This window comes from Thamnophis sirtalis, unplaced genomic scaffold (genome assembly GCF_051295495.1).
Source record: "Thamnophis sirtalis isolate CommonGarterSnake01/CBP01778 unplaced genomic scaffold, rThaSir2_p1.2 scaffold_1, whole genome shotgun sequence".
Classification (NCBI taxonomy): domain Eukaryota; kingdom Metazoa; phylum Chordata; class Lepidosauria; order Squamata; family Natricidae; genus Thamnophis; species Thamnophis sirtalis.
Genome location: NW_028261381.1, coordinates 168,689,605 through 168,710,111, shown reverse-complemented (window position 1 = coordinate 168,710,111; position 20,507 = coordinate 168,689,605). Strand labels below are relative to the sequence as shown.

The 20,507-nt window shown below is 41.9% G+C and overlaps 1 protein-coding gene across 3 annotated transcripts in view; it reads right to left on the bottom strand.

Moving 5' to 3' along the window:
* HOMER3 (homer scaffold protein 3) overlaps window positions 1-20,507 on the bottom strand; it is a 49,500-nt gene that overhangs the window by 16,991 nt on the left and 12,002 nt on the right. For 2 of the 3 annotated variants that reach the window (XM_087703249.1, XM_087703248.1), the window contains exons 3-7: window positions 9,581-9,725; window positions 8,743-8,899; window positions 7,714-7,845; window positions 6,257-6,364; window positions 3,421-3,542 (exon numbers count right to left, since the gene is read on the bottom strand). In XM_087703249.1, coding sequence (XP_087559375.1) covers window positions 3,421-3,542; window positions 6,257-6,364; window positions 7,714-7,845; window positions 8,743-8,899; window positions 9,581-9,594 — 533 coding nt within the window. In that variant the 5' untranslated portion in view covers window positions 9,595-9,725. The remainder of the gene's footprint in view (window positions 1-3,420; window positions 3,543-6,256; window positions 6,365-7,713; window positions 7,846-8,742; window positions 8,900-9,580; window positions 9,726-20,507) is intronic. The other variant, XM_087703250.1, reaches the window with a different exon arrangement.

Below are 20,507 nucleotides of genomic sequence, written 5' to 3'. Positions count from 1 at the left end.
AAAGGGTGCCCAGGATGAGATGGATCCTTAAGAATATTTTGAATTTTCTTAAGGCAGCAGGAGCTATGAAGCATCTTCCAAGGAGGGGAGAGGGCAACCAATAATCCCCTAGGCAGTGATGTTAACCCTCTGGAGTGTTGTCCTCTCTGCCACTGTGCAATTGCAATAATTCACTTATGATGTATCTTCCTATCTTTCTTACAGCAGCTGGCATACTTTCCGTTAATCTATTGTTAATAAAAATGAAGGACAACAAAGTAGGGGAAGGATTTCTAAGGATTTTGAGGGCAGGTATAGTCGGAGATAGTTATCCTGAATTTCAAAGTAAAGGACTTCAAAGGCAGTGCAATAAACAGACTCTAAAAATACCCATACCCAGTGAGCAATTAAGCAATTGTATTTGAATTAACTGCTGTTTCTCATATTGCTTTCAAGATGTATTTCTGATAGGGAAGGAAAGTTTCACTGAATCAATATGGTTGTCACCTACGTGTCTAGGAGTCAAATAAAAACACTATTAAAATACAGTATTATCAATTTAACACAGCATAAAATCTTGCCTTCTACCAAGAAAAAACTCTGGGGAACTGCAGTAGAGCAACTCTGAAGACACACTGTTCCCCGGAGGGAAGCTATTTTTTAAAAATTAATATTTACCTTTCGCATTTAAAGGCATCAGCTGCCATTACAAAACAAAAGTTAACAGTGTAGCCAAGTTGCGTGGAAACAAGTTCCCCATAGACAGCTTTCAAATTATTGGTGCTGGTACTTCTAAACACATGCCATAGGCCCTCCCTTGTTAAGCACACTATGTTGTGTGTTAAAAGGAAAAAAAGGAAAAGAACCAGGTAATTCTCTTGTTGTGACATATCGAGATAGGGAAAAAAACAGGGTGGGAATCTATACCTGGGCTCTGAATAAATTGCATCACAAGTACTGATTTGGGGGGGGGGGGCAAGTTTTTGGAAAAACCTGATGAACAAATAAACCCAACCCAACGCCCTACTTTCCTTCCCAGGATTCTGATAACAGAGTGGAACTACAGAGCCTACGGGGAGAATATCACTGCAAAAAAAGAAACAGGATGAGAACACCCTGATACTATAGCTAATATGTCTGAATTACCACAATTCTAGAGGTCCCACCAGCGAGGTCACATGTAAAACACAGAAGCAGCTCAGCAGCTCCCTGATTGCTACAATACTTTCTTCCGCATTCCAAACTGTTAAAATTTATTCAAAGTGAATTTGTCCCTCAATCTGGGGGATTCTAATAGAATTCATATTTTCAAAGCAGAAACAATGAATCTAGAGCAGGGGTGTCAAACTCAATTTCATGAGGGCCTCATCAGGGTTGTGGTTGACCTTGGGAGTGGGGCGACTGGGTGGGTGTGCCCAATTGGGTGGGCGTGACCAACTTGACACTACTCCCCAAACTGCTGGCATGTTTCCTCTTCACATTGGGTAGACCAGGACAGCCTTGCAGGCCGGATCTGACCACATTGCAGGCTACATCCAGCCTGCGGGCCTTGAGTTTGATACCCCTGATCTAGAGTAATTTTGGTTTCCTTTGGGACATTTTTACGGCAGCTTTTCAACATAAGCAAAGGTGGCACAATTTTCATTGGGACTAACGATCACCTCTGCAACTCTCCTGCAGTTGGTGGTGTAATTATGGCAACTCTTGAAAAAGTGGTGCAGGAGGTCCGAACAAAAGTTAAATTTGACTTAAAGGAATTCACACGAAATTCATATTGGACACAGTTTCATCTATGCTGCAGTAGCTTATTTCAAAATGTTCTTGCTCAAGCATGTGAAAAATTACAGTTTGATAATAAATGTTAGAGGTCTCTGGAGGTTGCATTCACTGTATTCGTGAATTAAAAGTTACTAGAATGGCTTGTAACAAAATAAAAATAACAGCAGCAATACCACACGACATGAAATTAGTAAGAAACTGAAAATTTTGTGAAGAAACTATGCTTTTTCTATCTTAGCAATGTTCATTTCACAAACACTGCGAAAGACAGTATTGTTCTGGCTATGTATAAAGTTTTATCTATGTATGCAAAATGCACAACATTGATAAAAACTACCTCCAAAAAAGCTATTTCTTTGCGATCATATTAGTGTGTTTTTTGCAGGTATTTATTAATACACACATGTACACCGATAATAGAGAGAATTATGCCAATGAATGGGAGGAAATAAGTGGCACAGTAATCAGTACATACTCCAATTTAGCATTTAATTTTAGACATTTTCCTAGGGATCTGAATTTAGCAGGAGCAAAATGCACAGCAGACTGAATACTAAAGGAGCAAAGCAGGAAATCTCTTCATCACGACTTGAATGGGACACTCTAAAAAAGAGCATTTCATCCATTAGTAGAGAACGAAGTTTTGTGCGCATGAGAGAGAGAGAGAGAGAGAGAGAGAGAGAGGAAAAAATAGTATCCTTAACAGAAGGAAGTGCTCTGGTGTACAATGCTTAAAAGTTATTCGATCTGTCTCTGGAATCACACAGCTGCCCTTTGAAGCTGCCATGTGAGCTACAGGAAAAAGTGTGGCTGTTTTAAGACTTGCAGATACATGCTATTTTCTCAACTCTGTGTATTCTAAAGCACCGTTTGTAAAAGTGTGGAGACAGCCATGAAGACGATATGTGACGGCCATTAGCAAAACTTAAGCTTAGCTTGAAAAGACAGGAAAGAGTAGGAAAGAAATTCCAGATTGCCCCGTGTCAATTCCCTTCAGTGTACAAGGAAGGGAAAGAGAAATATACTCAGGTTTTCTATACTCTATGTTAGATAAAGGTAAAGGTTCCCCTTGCACATATGTGCTAATCGTTCCCAACTCTAGGGGAGATGCAAATCTCAGTTTCAAAGCCGAAGAGCCAGCACAGTCCAAAGACGTCTCCATGGTCATGTTGCTGACATGATTAAATGCCGAAGGCACACGAAACACTATTACCTTCCCACCAAAGTGGTCCCTATTTTTCTACTTGCATTTTTACGTGCTTTTGAACTGCTAGGTTGGCAGAAGCTGGGGCAAGTAATGGGAGCTCACGCCGTTACATGGCACTAGGGATTCGAACGGCCGAACTGCCCACCTTCTGATTAACAAACTCAGCGTCTTAGCTACTGAGCCTATGTTATAGCCTATTATATCAATAAAGCAGAGTTCCAGTATTTTTTGTGGTATCTGTTTCCTGACCCGTTTAAGTTAAAGAGGTGACATTTTGGAGATTGAATCCAAAGCAACAGATAATCCTGAAAAGTAACAAATCCACTGGCATTTAAAAAATAAAACAGGAAATAGTTTCTCAGCATCTTCTTGATAATTCCATTTTGCTTTTGTTAAACCACTCGGTGTAAAATGAAATGCAGAACATGTGAATCACTCCCTAACTGTTTGCTCACCCTTCAGAGAGCATTTTTTTAATGCGCTCTCTTTCTGTTGTCATCTCCATGTCAGCACTCTGGCTCCGGAACAGCTTGTCATCTCCGGGACCATTGGAACTAATGATGGGGCTGGCCAGAATCTGTCAAGCAAAGAACATGACATTCAAACATGTGAAGGGAGGGGTTGCCTTTCCTATCTTCAAGGCAGCTTGCTAAGAAATTATTCTATCCTCCCCCCCCCCAACACCCACATACATATACAAAAAAAGCATCTCAATTCACCCCACTTGGATTGATTGGCCCACCCCATCCCTGCTGGCAGAGAAGGCATGCTGTAGGCTAGTCGCCCCCAACCTTTAGGGCACCAGGGACTGGTTCCATGGAGAGAGGTTTTTCGGTGGACCGGAGGGGGCGTGGTTTTGCCTGTATCCCTTGGATGGGGCTTCACTCATTTGTGCGGGCTGGTTGCTGGTGTGCAGTGGACCAGTGCCAGTCCATGGACTGGGGATTGGGGATCCCTGCTGTAGGGCATCAGGGATTTCCAGCTGGCAGGGTCCAAGAGAAGAAACTTCTCTGCCATGGCTCCTGCCCTTTGGAACATCTTTTCCCCACCCACCCCACCCCAAAGGAGATCAGTTCCCACCCTCCTGACATTCCACAAGAGCCTGAAGACCTGGCTCTGCCAGCTGGTTTGGGACCCCAATGGAAGAGTATCACACTTAGAAGTTGTTTGGTGGACAACCAGATCCCCCTCCCCCCCTAATCCTACTACCCCTCCGCATCCTTCAGTCATAATTTTGTAATTTGTATTTTTATGGCAATTAGATAAATGGGTCTATGATTTTTTTGTTTTTACTGTGGTAAGCCGCTCAGAGTCGCCTTATGGTGAGATGGTCGGCAAACAAATTTAATCAATAAATCTCCAAATGGTTAATCTCAGTGCTGCATTAGAACTTCTGAACGTGTTCACAATCCAGGGACTCTAAAACATTCAATCTTAGAATGTCATCTCTCTTCTTCTTGCATCCAAACCTAGATTAGCATTCTTGCCTTTCTCTTAATTTTTAAGAGAATGCTATTCCTCTGAAATTCTTTGCTGCTGGATACTCCAGCTTGTACAAAAATTATTCTGTTAAAATGGTCAAATAACACTTATATAGCCAAAAGCTCTAGTTTCAGAAATCCCATGTAATCATGACAATGTTTCTATCAACTTCTTCTCTCTGCTCTCTTCGAAGGTTAGTTAAGTTTCTTCTTATTCTCCTCTCCTCCAGGACAATGGACTGTTCAGACATCTTCCTCCTCCTCATGTACTACTAATCCATCTGTGACTAGCCTAGGGAACACATGTCTCATCCTCCAGATCCATCTACCTCTGTTACCCAGGAGATCAGAGGAAAACAGCCATCCCTTGGTGGTGGTGTGAAGGAGACTGTCCTCCAAGCAAAAATCCCTGGTGTCTACTTTCTTCTCTCCTAAGTGACAAGGAGGCAGGGGAAATCAAAGGCATAATTTGTGGACACGTGTAAATCACTCAAATCATATCCTACACAGGCAGCCCCAGCTGTAGAAGCTCTCTACTGATACACTCAATCAAGCCAATTAAACCTAGCGGTTGCATTCAGGCAACATACTGAGCAAATCTGATTCATTTGTTTTGTGGGTTGGCATTCTGTGAAAGCCTGTTTGTTTATGATACAGTACATTGTATGGATCCAAAAACTAAGCTAGAACAGTAACCAAGTTATGGAATCTGCAGAGTGAAAGAGAAAAAAACAACGGAGTGTAGTCCTTCCTAGTTCTACTGTCATCCACTTAAAGTAGTGGGGCCCCTGGAATAAAAACAAGAATAAGCTCAAGTTGAAATCAAATTCAGAAAGCCCATTTCTTGTCTAGCAGCACAAAACATTATATCCCTGGCCCTCAGAGCCACCTATAGTTCCTTAGCTGCCTTACTTTGCAAAGCCTGACTCTGTTACCTTGTTTCCTGAATTTTTTGTTCTTACACCTGCAGCACTCTTAGCTTTACCTAGAACTAAGCCGACTAAAGTCTGACCTAAGCGTAGTACACAAAATTGTCTGCGACAACGTCCTACCTGTCAATGACTACTTCAGCTTCAACCTTAATAATACACGGGGAAACAATAGATACAAACTCAAGGTAAACTGCTACAAACTCTATTGCAGAAAATACGACTTCAGCAACAGAGTGGTCAACACCTGGAATGCTCTACCTGACTCTCGTTACATCCTGAAACCCCCATTAACTTTAACCTTAAACTGTCTAGCATAGACCTCACCCCTAAGAGGTCTGTAAGGGGGTGTGCATAAGAGCACCAGCATGCCTACCGTCCCTGTCCTATTTATTCATACCCATTTACTGTGTTCATATTTATTTTTATATTTATACCTGTTACATGTTTGTCAAACTAAATACATACATACATACATGCATACATACATACATCTACTATTGCTGGGATCAAAGGACCTTATCTCAATTTCTTGTCAACAAAAGTTCCCAGTTCAGTTCTCAGTATCTTTTGAACACTGGCTGAATGCAGATACCCTGGTGTTGTTTTTTTTTGCAGCCTCTCAAAGCCCTGCAAAATCATACTACGTTCGGCTTCAAGATGCTTATTTTGCACTGTACAATTTTTTTTACAAAAATAACAATGGAAAAAAATTGTGAGCCTCAGAACTTTTTCATTTCATTTTATTTTTGAAATAAATCCATGGGCCCTGACTACAAAAAAAAGGATTCAGGCTGACCTGAATCGTGCTTAATTTGCAGTGAATTCAGCCATCCCACTAAGGACCGGTGGATATGGGGACTTAGTCCCTCCAGACTCACTTGGTGGGAAGTCAAACTGAGAGCAGGGCTGGTTAGTTCAGTCTTATCCTGTGATTTCTCTCTGGCCAAGCGAGCCGCTTCTTTTACTTCTTGGAATTTTGCTGCAAACTGTTTTTATAGTGTACAGAACAGAAGACAAAGAAAATACAAAAAAAGAAGTCATCAAATGCTCTGAAACTTCCAAAATAAGCTGTGAAATGACAACCTTCGTTTTATCAACTTCTCATCCTCCCCTGCCCTCTTTCTTCTCTTTTGCTGAGAACTGTTGATTTCCACATTCTGAATGATAGGAAATCAATGTTTTCTGGACAGGAGTAAGGATTTGGCTGCAGGAGTAAGAGCTCTAAGCATTTTTCCAGGACTGAGTTTCAAATTAACTGTTACCTAAGCAAACACCCTTGTTGCAATAATGGGAAATGCTGGGAAGCAGCCATTTAGAATGAATCTGTAGAGTTGGGGAAAAAATAGTCACCTCATCCCTCTTGTTTCTCCTTTTGGTATAGGAACCTTGCAATTAAGGCATCTTACTTACTTCCAGTCAACTCACTCACCACTACTGAATACAGTCTGGCAGTTCCACCATTAATCAGCAACTGCCACTAGAAGGAACTTTTTTCTGTTTATTCAAAATCTCCTTCTTGCAGTTTGCACTATGAAGCAAAACACAGAAGGGTCTTCAAATAACTGAAGATCTACTCAGATAATTTCCCTAGTTTTATGCCTCACTCTTCAGCCTGAATTTGTCAAGTAATTTTGCAGAATCATTAAAGGTACACATGGTTGTTTATACAAGGCAAATTGGTTAAGAGTTTCAGACTAAGGAAACCCCTATTTAGCCATGGAGCTCATTGGATGAGACAATCTCATATACTATGTATGTTATCTTACATTCACCTACCTCATAGGATGATTGTAAGAAAAAAAGACAAGGCAAAACCTTTAATACATTAAAAGTGAGTACTATAAGTAATAAAAGATAATTCAAAGAAAACAGCAGGCAAAATATCAGTTTATAATGATGAGAATACTTTCAAAATGTAAATTTCATCTAGTGCCAAAAATATATTAAGTCAGACATCAAGCAAGCTTTGGGGGGTGGGGATGGTGGTGTGTTCTCCCCTCTTGTCCAAAAGAAGGGCTGTTAAGGAGGATGAGTCTTTCCCTGCCAATGGCTTTGTAGGTTGGGATTGATGGTGTCATAGTCCAATACACCATGAAAGGTGGGGAAATTGATTTAATTTGGTTGCCAATAACTGGTCTTGTTACTCTGTAAAGCTGTAAAATCCTTCCTGAGATTAAAACACTGGTCTTTGTCACTTTAAAACAATGAAATAAATGAGATCACCCGTTAAACTCTGCCCAGATTTTCTTGGAAAAGCTAGTAGGATCCAAACTATCTTTTAGAAACTTCTTTAGTAAAATGGTCCTTTCCCCATCCAATTCCTATAATTCATCACCTGAGAGAGATGTTGTTCAGAAGGAAAGCCCAGCCCATAGACTGTGTTGGCCCTGCTGTCTGCCCACTGGCCAAACTTCTGTGAGGTCTTTGTGAAGGTCATGTTGGGGGTGATGGTGCTATTGATGATGGCCTATAAGGAAGACAAACACCAAGACTTTTAGAGTTAGATTAGAAAAGGAATAATTACCACAACCAGCAATTGCATGAATAGCTTTTGACAGGAAGCATGGGTGCAGGATGCAGTGACACCTAGCTAGGCAGCAACAAATTAAAGATAGGTTCCCTCACCAGCTTGCTGGTTATCCAGTCTGGGCAGCTCACAAACCACCCTTACAATTTAGTTGTTGAGGAGGTGCTTGCACAATTCTGAACATTGTGCAAATGTTTTTAAATATTCTTCATTGGCTCTAAATCAAGACCGTTGGAAAATCTGAATAAGCATACTTAGGAATTTTGCATGATCAAATCAAATTGTTTCATTAATTAAAAAAAAATCTTTTTGGGACAGCCAACGCAGTATGATCACAAGGTCGTGGGAGACATGGGTAGAAATTCCCATTCGGCAATGAAGGTTACTAGGTTGACATGAGGCTGTTCATCATATTTCAACTTAATTCACCCCACAGAATCTGTTATGAAGAATTATTAAATAGTATATGTCTTAAGTTTCTTAAGTTCCTTAAAAGAAAAACAGAATAGAATGTATGTGTTCCAGGATAATGTTGCAGGATCCAATCTGGGTCGGTCACTAGGACCAGAGGTTTTGTCTTCCGAGCTTTTGGACTCATTCTGGAGTCCATCTTCGGGAAACTTCTCTCTAGCAGAGTGTGTGCTGTTCTGTGTGTGGTATTTAAAGCAGCTGTTGCAAATGGCTTCCAAAAGCTTGGGAGACAAAACCTCTGGTCCTAGTAACTGACCCAGATTGGATCCTGTGAATATAATTATCACGATTATTTTTCAGTACTGGCATCATTGTTTTAAAACAAGAAACTGAACATGGGAGAAGCCGCCTGACGTTAGATCTCACCTTGGTGCCTCCCACACTGATGATCCGATAGACATTGCGAGTAGCATCATAGAAATAGGACACTGTCAAGGCATGTTTACTGGCAGGGATCCAGTTCCTCTTGGTGGCAGGATCAATCTGGAAGATGTGGGCCCTGGTGCTAAAAATTGGTTGCTCCCTGCAGAAGTGAAGAAAATAAGAGCATGAGGACCTCAACTGTAGCAGGGAAGAATTAGGCAACCCCTATCACTGAAGGGTGTTTCTCTCTAAGTTCATACATACACAGACATACAAACAAACACATTCTAAATCAAGGGGTTATATGAAGTCCCTGGGTGGGACAAAATTATAATTTAAGAGGCTGATATTGGACAACAATTAACAAACGACATCTTAAACTGTTATTCTTCTTCTTGAATATATTTGTGCAGAAGGAGGAAGTCTGTGGTAGCTAGTTTTAGATATTCACTGTAATCAGAAAAGAGGTATTTTGATATATTTAAGGATGGTGTGTGTGTGTGTGTGTGTGTGTGTGTGTGTGTGTGTGTGTGTGTGTGTGTGTGTGTCCTACCTAGAAATATGCTCTCACACATGCACATATATTAGTAATGTAAATCAATTTTTTCCCCATTTTTCAAGACTAAAAACAATATTTTCTCTACTCTGACCCAGATCAAATTACAAATGAATTCAGCTTTCTCACTGCTTTCTGTCTCAAAGCTCTAATCAAAAAGAGAATTACAACATCTTTAAACTGTTAATTTGAATGTGCATCCACAGATGCTCTCTCTTCCTCACACGCGCACACACACTCAAGCACACAAACACAGATTATGGGAAGATTAAGATAAGACATTACCTAATTGTTGACATTGGTTAAGACTGATTAAGGCAGCTGGTTTGGCAATAGAAGTAGTTAAAAGATCAGGTCATCTACCATTAGGTTAGTACAGTTGCTGGGCTAATATCCCACTTGAGTTAAGGGTCTGGAAACAATTCATTTCCTACCAATGGAAATGTACACTGTTAATTGATACTGTACAATGCAGGAAAGGAGAAATCAAATGGAAGCAGGACACACATAATATTAGTTTTAAATTAGGACCAACGAAAGCTTTTTAAAGATGTTAATCTGAAATGATTCGCTTCTAAAGGAAAGGCGAAGGAAAAATCCATGCAGCTTCCAAATGTTAGGTTATGACATCTTATTAACAATTCCAAAATTTGTGTCAGAAGGGTAACTAAGGAACTGGGCATTTTCTCATAGATAAAAATGGCAACATCTGAAATCTATGGGGAGCTGTTAAGAATTTTTAAAAATCCACAAACCATTAAATTATATGTTTCCATATCAGCATGGTTTACAAAAACAAAGGTAAATGTCAGTTTGGTCACAACGGGTGAGATATAGCAACAGCTATAAAGGTTTTCATTAAATGTAGGCTTACAGGCAGCCAATGAGTTTAACTGAGCTTAGAAAAGGGTGAGAGAGCAAAAATTATTGGAATTGATCTTTTCTTCAACACTGTAGCATGCTGAACATCTAAGACACATGAAGTTTGAATTTCAGTAACAGCATTTAGAAAACATTTGCATTTACAATCTGCACAACGCAACCAATCTGCATCCTCGGATACAAAGGCTTTGTTGCCTGATGGGACCTCAATTGGGAACCTGCCTTGGTGCCCAAATGCTTCTCTGCAAGATTCTTTCTTTGTGAGGATAAATAGTATTTGAAACACATAATATACATGAAAGCTGTAGAATTTTATAAGCAATAATGTGGGATGGTATATTTTTACTATAATGGGGTAACTTCTATTTTACAATATATGCTACAGGATACATTTCAGCCACATGGGTTGTCACTAAGATTCCTTTTGAATCTTCCACGTTAATGCACTGCAGTATGCAAGTTTTCTAGTCAAACACTGCATGCAGGTAATTTGGAAGTCTGTCTATTGATTGCTTTGATTTCTGCAGTACTTTATGTCCATACATACATTAGTTATACGTAGAGATGCTACCTGGCTAAAAGCTGCTGCCCAAGTTATATTATTTCAATCAATCAGAATAGAGCTGGAAGGGACCTTGGAGGTCTTCTAGTCCAAACCACTGATCAAGCAGGAGACCCTATACCAGGGGTGTCAAACTCGTGTCACGGCAGCATCCCACGATGTATCGTGACTTTCCCGCCCTTTGCCCCCTGGGCATGGCCAGCGTGTGAGCCATGAATTTGACACTTCTGCCCTACACCGTTTCAAACAGATGGCTGTCCAGTCTCTTCTTAAAATCCTCCAGTGATGAGGCACCCACAACGTCTGAAGGCAAGCTGTTCCATTTGTTAATTGTCCTCATTGTTAGGGAAGTTTTTCCTTAATTCCAAGTTACTTCTCTCCTTGATTAGTTTCCATCCATTGTTTCTTGTCTTGCCTTCTGATGCTTTGGAAAATAACTTTGTGGCAGCCCCTCAAATACTGGAATACTGGTATAATGTCACCCAGTCTTTCTTTTCTCTTTCAGCAATCAAAACAGTAGAAACTTTTAGAAACATTAGAAAATTTCAGATGATTTATTTTTATTTAATAATTATTTAGAAATAAACCTCTCTAACAATTAGAAAATGAGAAACATTTAGAAAATTTCAGCAATCAAAACATTAGAAACTTTTCTGTTTCATAGTCAACTAAGGAGAAAATGATCGGGTGATTCAGCGTTACAAAAGAATAAAAAGAACAGAAAGGATAGGGGAGGCAGGAAAGGGAATACTTTTTAGTCTATAGAAGAAAGTTGGGAGCTTGGGACACTTTGGCCTCCCCAAAGCCTGCCCTCTACAGCCAGGCTCACACGTGTGGACATTTCAAAGCAGCTGCTGAGACTGCTATTTCTAATCTTGGACAATTTTACACCCAGTAGTGTAGCTTACATGCCAGCTGCGCATGGTTGCCCAGAGGACAAAGGGCAAGACGTCATCCACAGTTTGAGATTTCAGAGCTGTGAAATGTTTCATACCACCACAGCCTCAATACAGACAAAGAAGTAATATTCATAATGAGATGGGGACCATCCTCTACAAGCCTGTGGTGACAAGGATCACCCTTCCTGAGTATTTTGAACATCAGCTTATTACAGTGCGCTCACCTGCTCACTGAATAAGGAAGAAAAGCTGGATGTGAGGAGTACAATAAAGCAGAAAAAAGAAATGGAAGGAAACCAATTCTAAGGAAGGAAATGATCCAAGAAAAGGGAAGCAACGATGGAAGCACGTGTTGATGAAAACCAAAACTACCAAAGTAGGCAAAGTCCTGATGTTTGCTGAGGAAGAAAAACGGATGTAAGGATGAAAGGATCTGCCTTTCTGGAGTTAATCCTTCTTGTCTCCACCAAGAGTGAATCAGAGGGCAAGTGCATAAATATAGCAAGGGAAGGAGAACTGGAGGCTGCTTTGCAAACAAGGAAGTAAAATCAAATGAAAAGAGGCAGGCAAAGCGGAAAGCTGAATGCTGATCCAGCATCTTCTTACGTCTTTGTAAAGCCTCTGAAAATGCATTTTCACGGGAAGATGATACGTTTATGTGAAATATCCAAATATCGGGGCAGTCTAGGTCTTAGTACTAAATACCAAGAAAAGGAACTTCCTACAAACTCCTAGCTTTTTTGCCTTCTCTGGTGGCTTTTTAAAGGCGTCTGATTGAAAAGTTTTGGAAAGGGAGGAAGTGCAGTTAGTCCTCCACTTACCACCATAATTGAACCAAAAATTTATGTGGCTAAGTGAGACTATAATGAAGTTAATTTTTTTCCATTTTACACTCTTCTTGTCACAATTGTTAAGTGAATCACTGCAGTTGTTAACTTAATAACACGGCTGTTAAGTGAATCTGAATTTCCCATTGACTTTCCTTGTCAGAGAGTCGCAAAAGCTGATCACAGGATCCTGGGACATCGCAACCGACATAAATATGAGTCAGTTGCAAAGCGTCTGAATTTTGGTCACGTGACCGTGAAGATGCTGCAATGGTTGTAAGTATGAAAAGCCGTCAATGAGTTGCTTTTTTCAATGCTGTTGCAACTTCGAACGGTCACTAAACAAAGTGTTGTAAATCAAGGACTACCTGTACAATTTAATCTCATCCAACAAGCTCTTTTTCTGAACAACGAATATCTGTGTTAAAAGAGTATGCTGGTGAGCTAAATGTACCTATTTTCTTCCAATCAATCTTATATAGATTCGTTTGTATTTTAGTTACATGTATTGTAGGATTTCTCCAACGGTTAAGATACTCAGCAAAATAAAACAGCACTTGCATAAAAAGAAAAGGAAAAATTGTCGGTAATCGTGATTAATGCAAAATATCTAACAAGTTAAATGAAGTGTTTTTTTTTTAAAAGAACTCTTTCCCTGACAACAGACACCAGGCTAGTCATCCTAAGAAGGCATTCCACAAGCTAAATGGAATCAATTCATTCAGCACTGAGCCATGCCATCTCACACTAACCAGATATTATAGAAGATAGCTGACTCCATCAAGCCCAAGCTGGCTGCTATCCAGAGGTCATCCTATTTGGCCAGTGTATTGGAAAACAGGATGCAGGACTAGACACGTCTGGTTTGAATTTAAAGGCAATTGTCATTCTTTGCTGTCTCTGATGGCTGCAATGCCTGTGGTGCCACTTCTCTCTCTTCATTCAAAACACTTTTAAAATCTCACATATATATTATATTTTTGTGAAACCTTTTGGGAGGACTTTTGGCTGTTCACAGAACTACTTTCTTCCTGTATTTCTCTCAAATGTAGATTGTAAGCCATGGCAAAAGCTTTTGGGAAAGGAGCTGCACCAATTGTCCAGGAATTGGAATAGAATAGAATAACAGAGTTGGAAGGGATCTTGGAGGTCTTCTAGTCCAACCCCCTGCTAAGGTAGGAAACCCTATACCAGAGGTGGGTGGCTGACAGTTTGGCCGGATCACGCAAACTGGTAGTAGCAGCGGTGGGAGACTTCGCCTGCCCGCTTCTGCGTAAAAAAATTAGCAAACCCCCTCTGTCCCCAACCCCTGGTCTGTGGATCGGCACTGGCCGCTGCATGTCAGAAACTGAGCCACGCAAACAAGTGAAACCCATCCAAGGGATGCAGGCAGAATGTTAAACCATGCCCCTTCTGGTCCACGGAATAACCTCTCTCCATGGAACCAGTCCCTGGTGCCCAAAAGGTTGGGGGATGCTGCCATAGGAAATATGCCTTACTTCTTGCTTTCCTGCTATTTTAAAATAGAGTTCAGAAATGAACAAAAAAGGAAACACAAACAAGATATTCATCACTAAACAATGCACAGAAAGGTTTCAATTATTGTTTCCTACTTGCTTTATTTTAGAGGTGTACAATCTGAGACTTGGTCTCATGGTCAAGACACCAGGCTAGAAACCAGGAAACTGGGAGTGCTAGTCCCACCTTAGGTACAAAAGTCATCTGGGTGACTTAGGGACAATCACCAGGAGATGGTGAATTCTAGACCCCGTTTAGCCATGAAAGTCAGCTGGGCAACCTTAAGCCAATCACTATCTCTCAGCCCAACCCACCTCACAGGATTGTTGTTATGGAGAAAACAAGAGGAGGAAGGAGTACTATGTAAGTTCGCTTCCTTGAGTTATTTGTAAAAATAACTAAATAAAATAAAATAAAATTTGTGATTCCTGAAAGTCTTGGATGTGGCCCCAGACACTTCAAAAGTTGCTAAAAAATAACCTGTGCTTTTGTAAGCTGTTCAGATTTTTTTAAATTGAACTGGCACAAAAACACTTATAATAAATAAATAAATAAATCAGCAAACATGACAGGGGGAGAAATAATTCAACATGGAAATGGAGAGTAATCATATTTACTGTACGTTTGGATAAAACTTAGATGCTACACCAATTTTTTAGAAAATTTGTTCATTTAATGTTTCTCTCTTTTCTGGCTGTGCTTCATGACCAGAAAACGTGTGCAGAACCATCTTATTTTTATATCTTGCCTTTTCTTCTTCTTTATTGTTTCTTCTGTTTCTTTAAATTAGCATCAGCAAACACATGAATCCTTTTGTTCAACCAAGGAACACTTTGCATGTTTAGTTTAATATTAAAGGGACTGTATAATATTATTGATCTTAATATGCCTTGACACACATAGCTAAGCATACATCCCACACTGATAGGATATATAGATGGGCTGGAATACATTTCCTCCCATTCTTGAGAAACGCACAATTGCTAGAGATGATGGAGCTATAGCTTCATAAATCTGGGGTGTAATAGGTTGGAAAAAAAGCTGGCATCCTTATTGGAATTCAGAGTGAAATACACAGTTCTTTGTTCATGTTTAGTTTTCACTGTCTAAAAGGTACTGAGAAAAATATGAGCCAACAGAAATATGTAGCCTCGGGGCTAGTTTAACCCTGTTCCCAAGGACAAGGTACATAATCCCCCAACCAGCTTCAGGGAGCTTTAATTCTCTCAGGTAAGAAAAATGCAATAATCTTGAGCTGATTTAACAACCAATAATGTGTGACTTTCATGAACACAAATATTTTATTTTATTTATCTGATTCAATTCTGGAGCTCCGAAACTATTTTTGGCAGCTCAGAAGATAAGAATACAATCAAGTAAATAAAAATATGATGAAGGAAATAATCAAGATAGGAAATCCAGACACCCCTCCCCCAATAGATGCAAAATATGTCAAGAACATTTAACTAGGGATTCCCTCCACCCCACCCCAAGGCCTGGAAGAATAGTCAAGGCTTTCCAGAATGTCATCAGTGCAACAGCTAAGCTGTGCAACAACCTCATTTTGCCTTAATGCATGATCAGTAATAATGCGTCACAATGGGGAGATTTACTTGCTGTATTAATACTCGTCAACAGATTGTTTCTCATCTGTGAATATATCTAATTTCTCCTAAGTTAGTGGCCATACTATCTTGAGTGAGTGTGTTTTAAAAGTTAAAACTTGTGTTTTCTGTTAATTGTGCTTTCTGCAAAACACTATACTCTGTTTTTCCCCCTCTTCTCTTTTAAATACAACTGTATATAAATGCAACTTTGGAAAGTTGAGTATGGATTCCCCCCCCCCACCCCCCATATAGTATTTTTTTCCTGCAAAAGCAAAACAAGGTCCCTGAATAATTCTAGTCTCTGATTTCAAATCTTTTACCACCAATGTTCTGTGTCACCTTGCAGCATTACTGGCCAAATGCCTATGGAGATTCTCAATGATTGAGGTCATAGTTGTCCCAAAGGTACTTTTCCAAAGGTAACTTGGACTTGGCTTTTTTTCCTCTCCTTGAAAATATTTCGCTTTTCATTCAAGAAGATTCTTCAGTTCTTGAACTGAAGCTTGGAAGTGAAGAAGCTTCTTGGATGAGAAGCGAAACATTTTTAAGGAAAGAAAAAAAAAATACCAAGAAAGTCCAGTTGCCTTTTGAAAAGCACTTTGGGGATTACTGGCTAAGAAGCATCGGTTAATAAAATGCACACCCTCCTTGCCACATGCAAAGGGGTATGAAGAGAGAATGGTGATTTTGACTTGTTAGTAACTGACTATCCTATGCACCTAATAGTTTATATGCATTTTATAAGCAATAGGTTGATTCACAGGAGAGGGGCTAGGAATGGTTTATGGTTTATTAAACTTGTATGCCGCCCTATTCCCAGAGGGACTCAGGGTGGCTAACAAACTCATAGGAAAGGGGGGTAATACAACGAAAGCAAACAAGACAAACAATTACAAAAAACATATTAAACCTCCGCAACAGGCACAACAATTCGAGTGGGGCTGGGAACTCATCAGCCCCAGGCCTGCCGGAACAGCCAGGTCTTAACAGCTTTGCGGAAAGCCGGAAGGGTGGTGAGGGTCCGAATCTCCACGGGGAGATCGTTCCAGAGGGCTGGAGCAGCCACAGAGAAGGCCCTCCCCCAGGGGGTCGACCGTGGACACTGGCTAGCTGATGGGACCCGGAGGAGGCCTAGTCTGTGGGATCTAATTGGTCGTAGGGAGGTAATTGGCAGGAGGCGGTCTCTCAAGTACGCAGGTCTGATACCATGTAGGCTTTAAAAGTAACGACTAGCACCTTGAAACGCATCCGGAGTCCAATAGGCAGCCAGTGCAGCTCGCGGAGGATAGGTGTAACGTGGGTGTACCGAGGTGCACCCACTATCGCTCGCGCGGCTGCATTCTGGACAAGCTGAAGTCTCCGAATGTTCTTCAAGGGCTGCCCCATGTAGAGTGCATTACAGTAGTCCAGTCTTGAGGGCACAAGGGCGTGAGTGACTGTTCTGAGTGCCTCCCGGTTCAGGTAGGGCCACAATTGGTGTACCAGGCGAACCTGGGCAAATGTCCCCCTGGTCACAGCTGAAAACTGATGTTCTAAGGTCAGCTGAGGATCCAGGAGGACTCCCAAATTGCGAACCCTTTCTGAGGGGCGTATAATTTCACCCCCCCCAGCCTGAGAGATGGAATACAAGGCCAATTATTGGGAGGGAAAAACACAAGCCACTTGGTCTTGTCGGAATTGAGTGCAAGCTTGTTCACACCCATCGAGACCCTAACAGCCTCCAGGCACTGAAACATCACGTCAACCGCTTCACTGAGTTGGCACGGGGCGGACAGATACAGCTGTGTATCATCCACGTATTGGTGGTATTTTATCCCGTGCCGCCGAATGATCTCACCCAGTGGCTTCATGTAGATGTTAAACAGGACAGGGGACAGGACTGAACCCTGCAGCACCCCATACTCAAGGGGCCTAGGGGTCGACCTCTGCCCTCCAACCAACACCGACTGTGACCTGTCCGAGAGGTAGGAGGAGAACCACTGAAGAACAGTGCCTCCCACTCCCACCTCGCATAACCCCCGCAGAAGGATACCATGGTCGATGGTATCGAAGGCCGCTGAGAGGTCAAAGAGCACTAGGACAGAGGCATGACCCCTATCCCTGGCTCACCAGAGATCATCGATCAGCGCGACCAAAGCAGTTTCCGTGCTGTAGCCAGGCCTGAATCCAGACTGAAAGGAATCTAGATAATCGGTTTCATCCAAGGACCGCTGGAGCTGAGAGGCCACCACTTTCTCAACAACCTTCCCAACGAAGGGGAGGTTGGAGACTGGACGGTAGTTATTTAGAATGGCTGGATCCAGAGACGGCTTCTTCAGGAGGGGTCTCACCAACACCACCTTTAGGAGGGGCGGGAAGGACCCCTCCCGAAGAGAGGCAGTAACAATCATCTGGATCCAGCTCTGTGTCACCTCCCTGCTGTTCGCAACCAGCCAGGAGGGGCACGGGTCCAGCGCACAAGTGGAGGCACTCACAGCTCCCATGGCCTTGTCCACTTCCTCAGGTGTGACAAGTTGAAAATCAATCCATAAATTTCGCTCAAGACCCTCCCCCGGTACCTCGGCTGGCTCTGAGCAATTGGAGTCCAGGTCTGTCTGAAGCCGAGCAACTTTATCCGCGAGAAATTGGACATACTCCTCAGCTCTACCTTGTAAAGGGTTACCCGCATCCCTCCTTTCAAGAGGGAGCGGGTTATTCTAAACAAGGCGGCTGGGCGCGACTCAGCGGATGCAATCAGAGCGGCAAAATATGCGCTTTTTGATGTCCGAATTGCCTGGAGATAGGCTCTGATGCAGGCTCTCAAGAGTGCTCGGTCTGACTCGGACTTACTGGCTCTCCAGCGGCACTCTAGGTGTCTCTTTTGGCGTTTCATCTCCCGGAGTTCCTTGGTGAACCAAGGAGCCCGCCTGGATCCGCTACCTCGGATAGGCCGTAAAGGTGCAATCCGGTTAAGAACCTCCGATGCCGCTGAGTTCCAAGCAGCGACCAAGGCCTCCACCGGACTGTGGATGAGAGTATCAGGTATAACGCCAAGCGCCATCTGAAAGCCCTGAGGGTCCATAAGGCGCCTGGGGTGGAACCACCTAATCAGTTCCTCCTCCCTACAGTGGGGGATTGGCCCCCTCTCCCCCGGCCACTGTGTTCCCCGGCAGGCCCTTCGAATCAGACATTCTAAGGATGGGATTAGGCATAGGCCCCCCTGACACTTCTGCAGAGTACTTAGTGCAGGAGGTGCCCGGCAGTGGTCCCAGCCTTCTCAGACATACACAACCATACTATCAAACAATCCCCACAGACAATTTAAAACAGAATAACAATAATATAGTTAAAAAGTGGGTACATTCAATCAACCACACTCATACCAAACACTCATCATACAGATAAATTTAAAAGCCGCGCAGTAGTACCAAGTGAAATTAGCTCAGAATTGTCCTAGTATGTAAGAAGGAGTAAATGTCCCGATCTTCTCCCACAAAGGGGTAGGGTCCAAAAGTCTGAAAAAACAGTATATTTTGGATATACAGTATATTTATATAGGAATAAAAACGATACAGTTCAAAACCAGTAAGTTAAAAGATTTTGTTCCTCTTATTCTCGTCTGTTGCTTCCTCCCTTCTTGCAGTTGCCAGTTTGCAATAAAAACATTCTTCTGACAATCTTTATTCCTGTTAACCCCCAATGTTTTTCTTTCAAGTTTTATGGGCTGTCTGTGCATCTGGTTCATTGAACTGCTGCTTATGTCTTCCATGCCTGCTCTGCCCCTCTTCCCTTTCTGCTTACAAAATATATTTTATCCCAGCCTTGGCAAAGGGCGCTTTTTTGAATGCCACAGCTGTCTCGTGCAGGCCATTTAAAAGACATATGCGTCTTGACATGATCTAAATTTCAAACCAGAATATACAATTGCTATCCATAATGGATGGCATGAAAGTGGCCCATTAGCTCAGATAAACCTAGTATTGTTGCTGAGAGCTGTAGATATTGAAGGAGGAAGTTTCTAAGACATAATCAATACTTGAGAAACTCAAAAGATGTTGGAGATATTGGCTAGGCAGCACTTTACAACTGCTATTATCCCAAAGTGTGCTTTTTCAAAAGGCAACTGGATTTTGCTTTTTCCTTGAAGACGTTTCCGCTTCTTAGATGAGAAGTGAAACGTCTTCAAGGAAAAAACAAAGTTCAAAAACAAAGTCCAGTAGCCTTTTGAAAAAAACATCACTGGGTGACTGAGAATCTCCATAGACAACTGCTACTATCCTTGGATACTTTGACTGCTAAAAGAAAAGTAGGATAGAAATCAGTGGTGGGATTCAAACTTTTTTACTACCAGTTCTATGGGCGTGGCTTGGTGGTCTGAGCAAAGAAGGTTTACAGTCTGACCAGTAAGCTTATTCTCCAAGAACATAGGTGAGTAAATTCTCTTGGTTTGTGGGCTCCACAAACCATGGCAGACATGCGTCAATGACACGCTGTCAAATCCGGAAGCAGCAGGTGGACGTTCATAATCACTTGGAATGAATCAGGCTGTGTTTGGAAGGAAGTAGGGCAATCGTATGGAATGTGAGCCTATTAGGAAATAAAAATTGATAGGCAGGAGGGAACTAGTCAGCTGGGAGTAGATTCAGGACAAGGAGATGGGCTGGTGGAGGCCATTCTAGGACAATCCTGGCTTTAGTGGGCTTGCAGGGAGGGTGATGAATGGATGATTTCAGCATTTATGGGATTGCTCCCTCTGGCAGAGGTTTGTTGCAAGGATGTAGGAAATGAGCAGGCTAAGCCTGAGGGCAAGGTCAAACGCATCATCAGTTTGGAGTCAATACACCCTTGCAAGAGACCCAAGGTCCAGCTGCCAGTGAATTCCGTTGACTCTTATCTAGAGTCAATTTGGCTTGACCATTAGTAGATCAGATTCTTGGG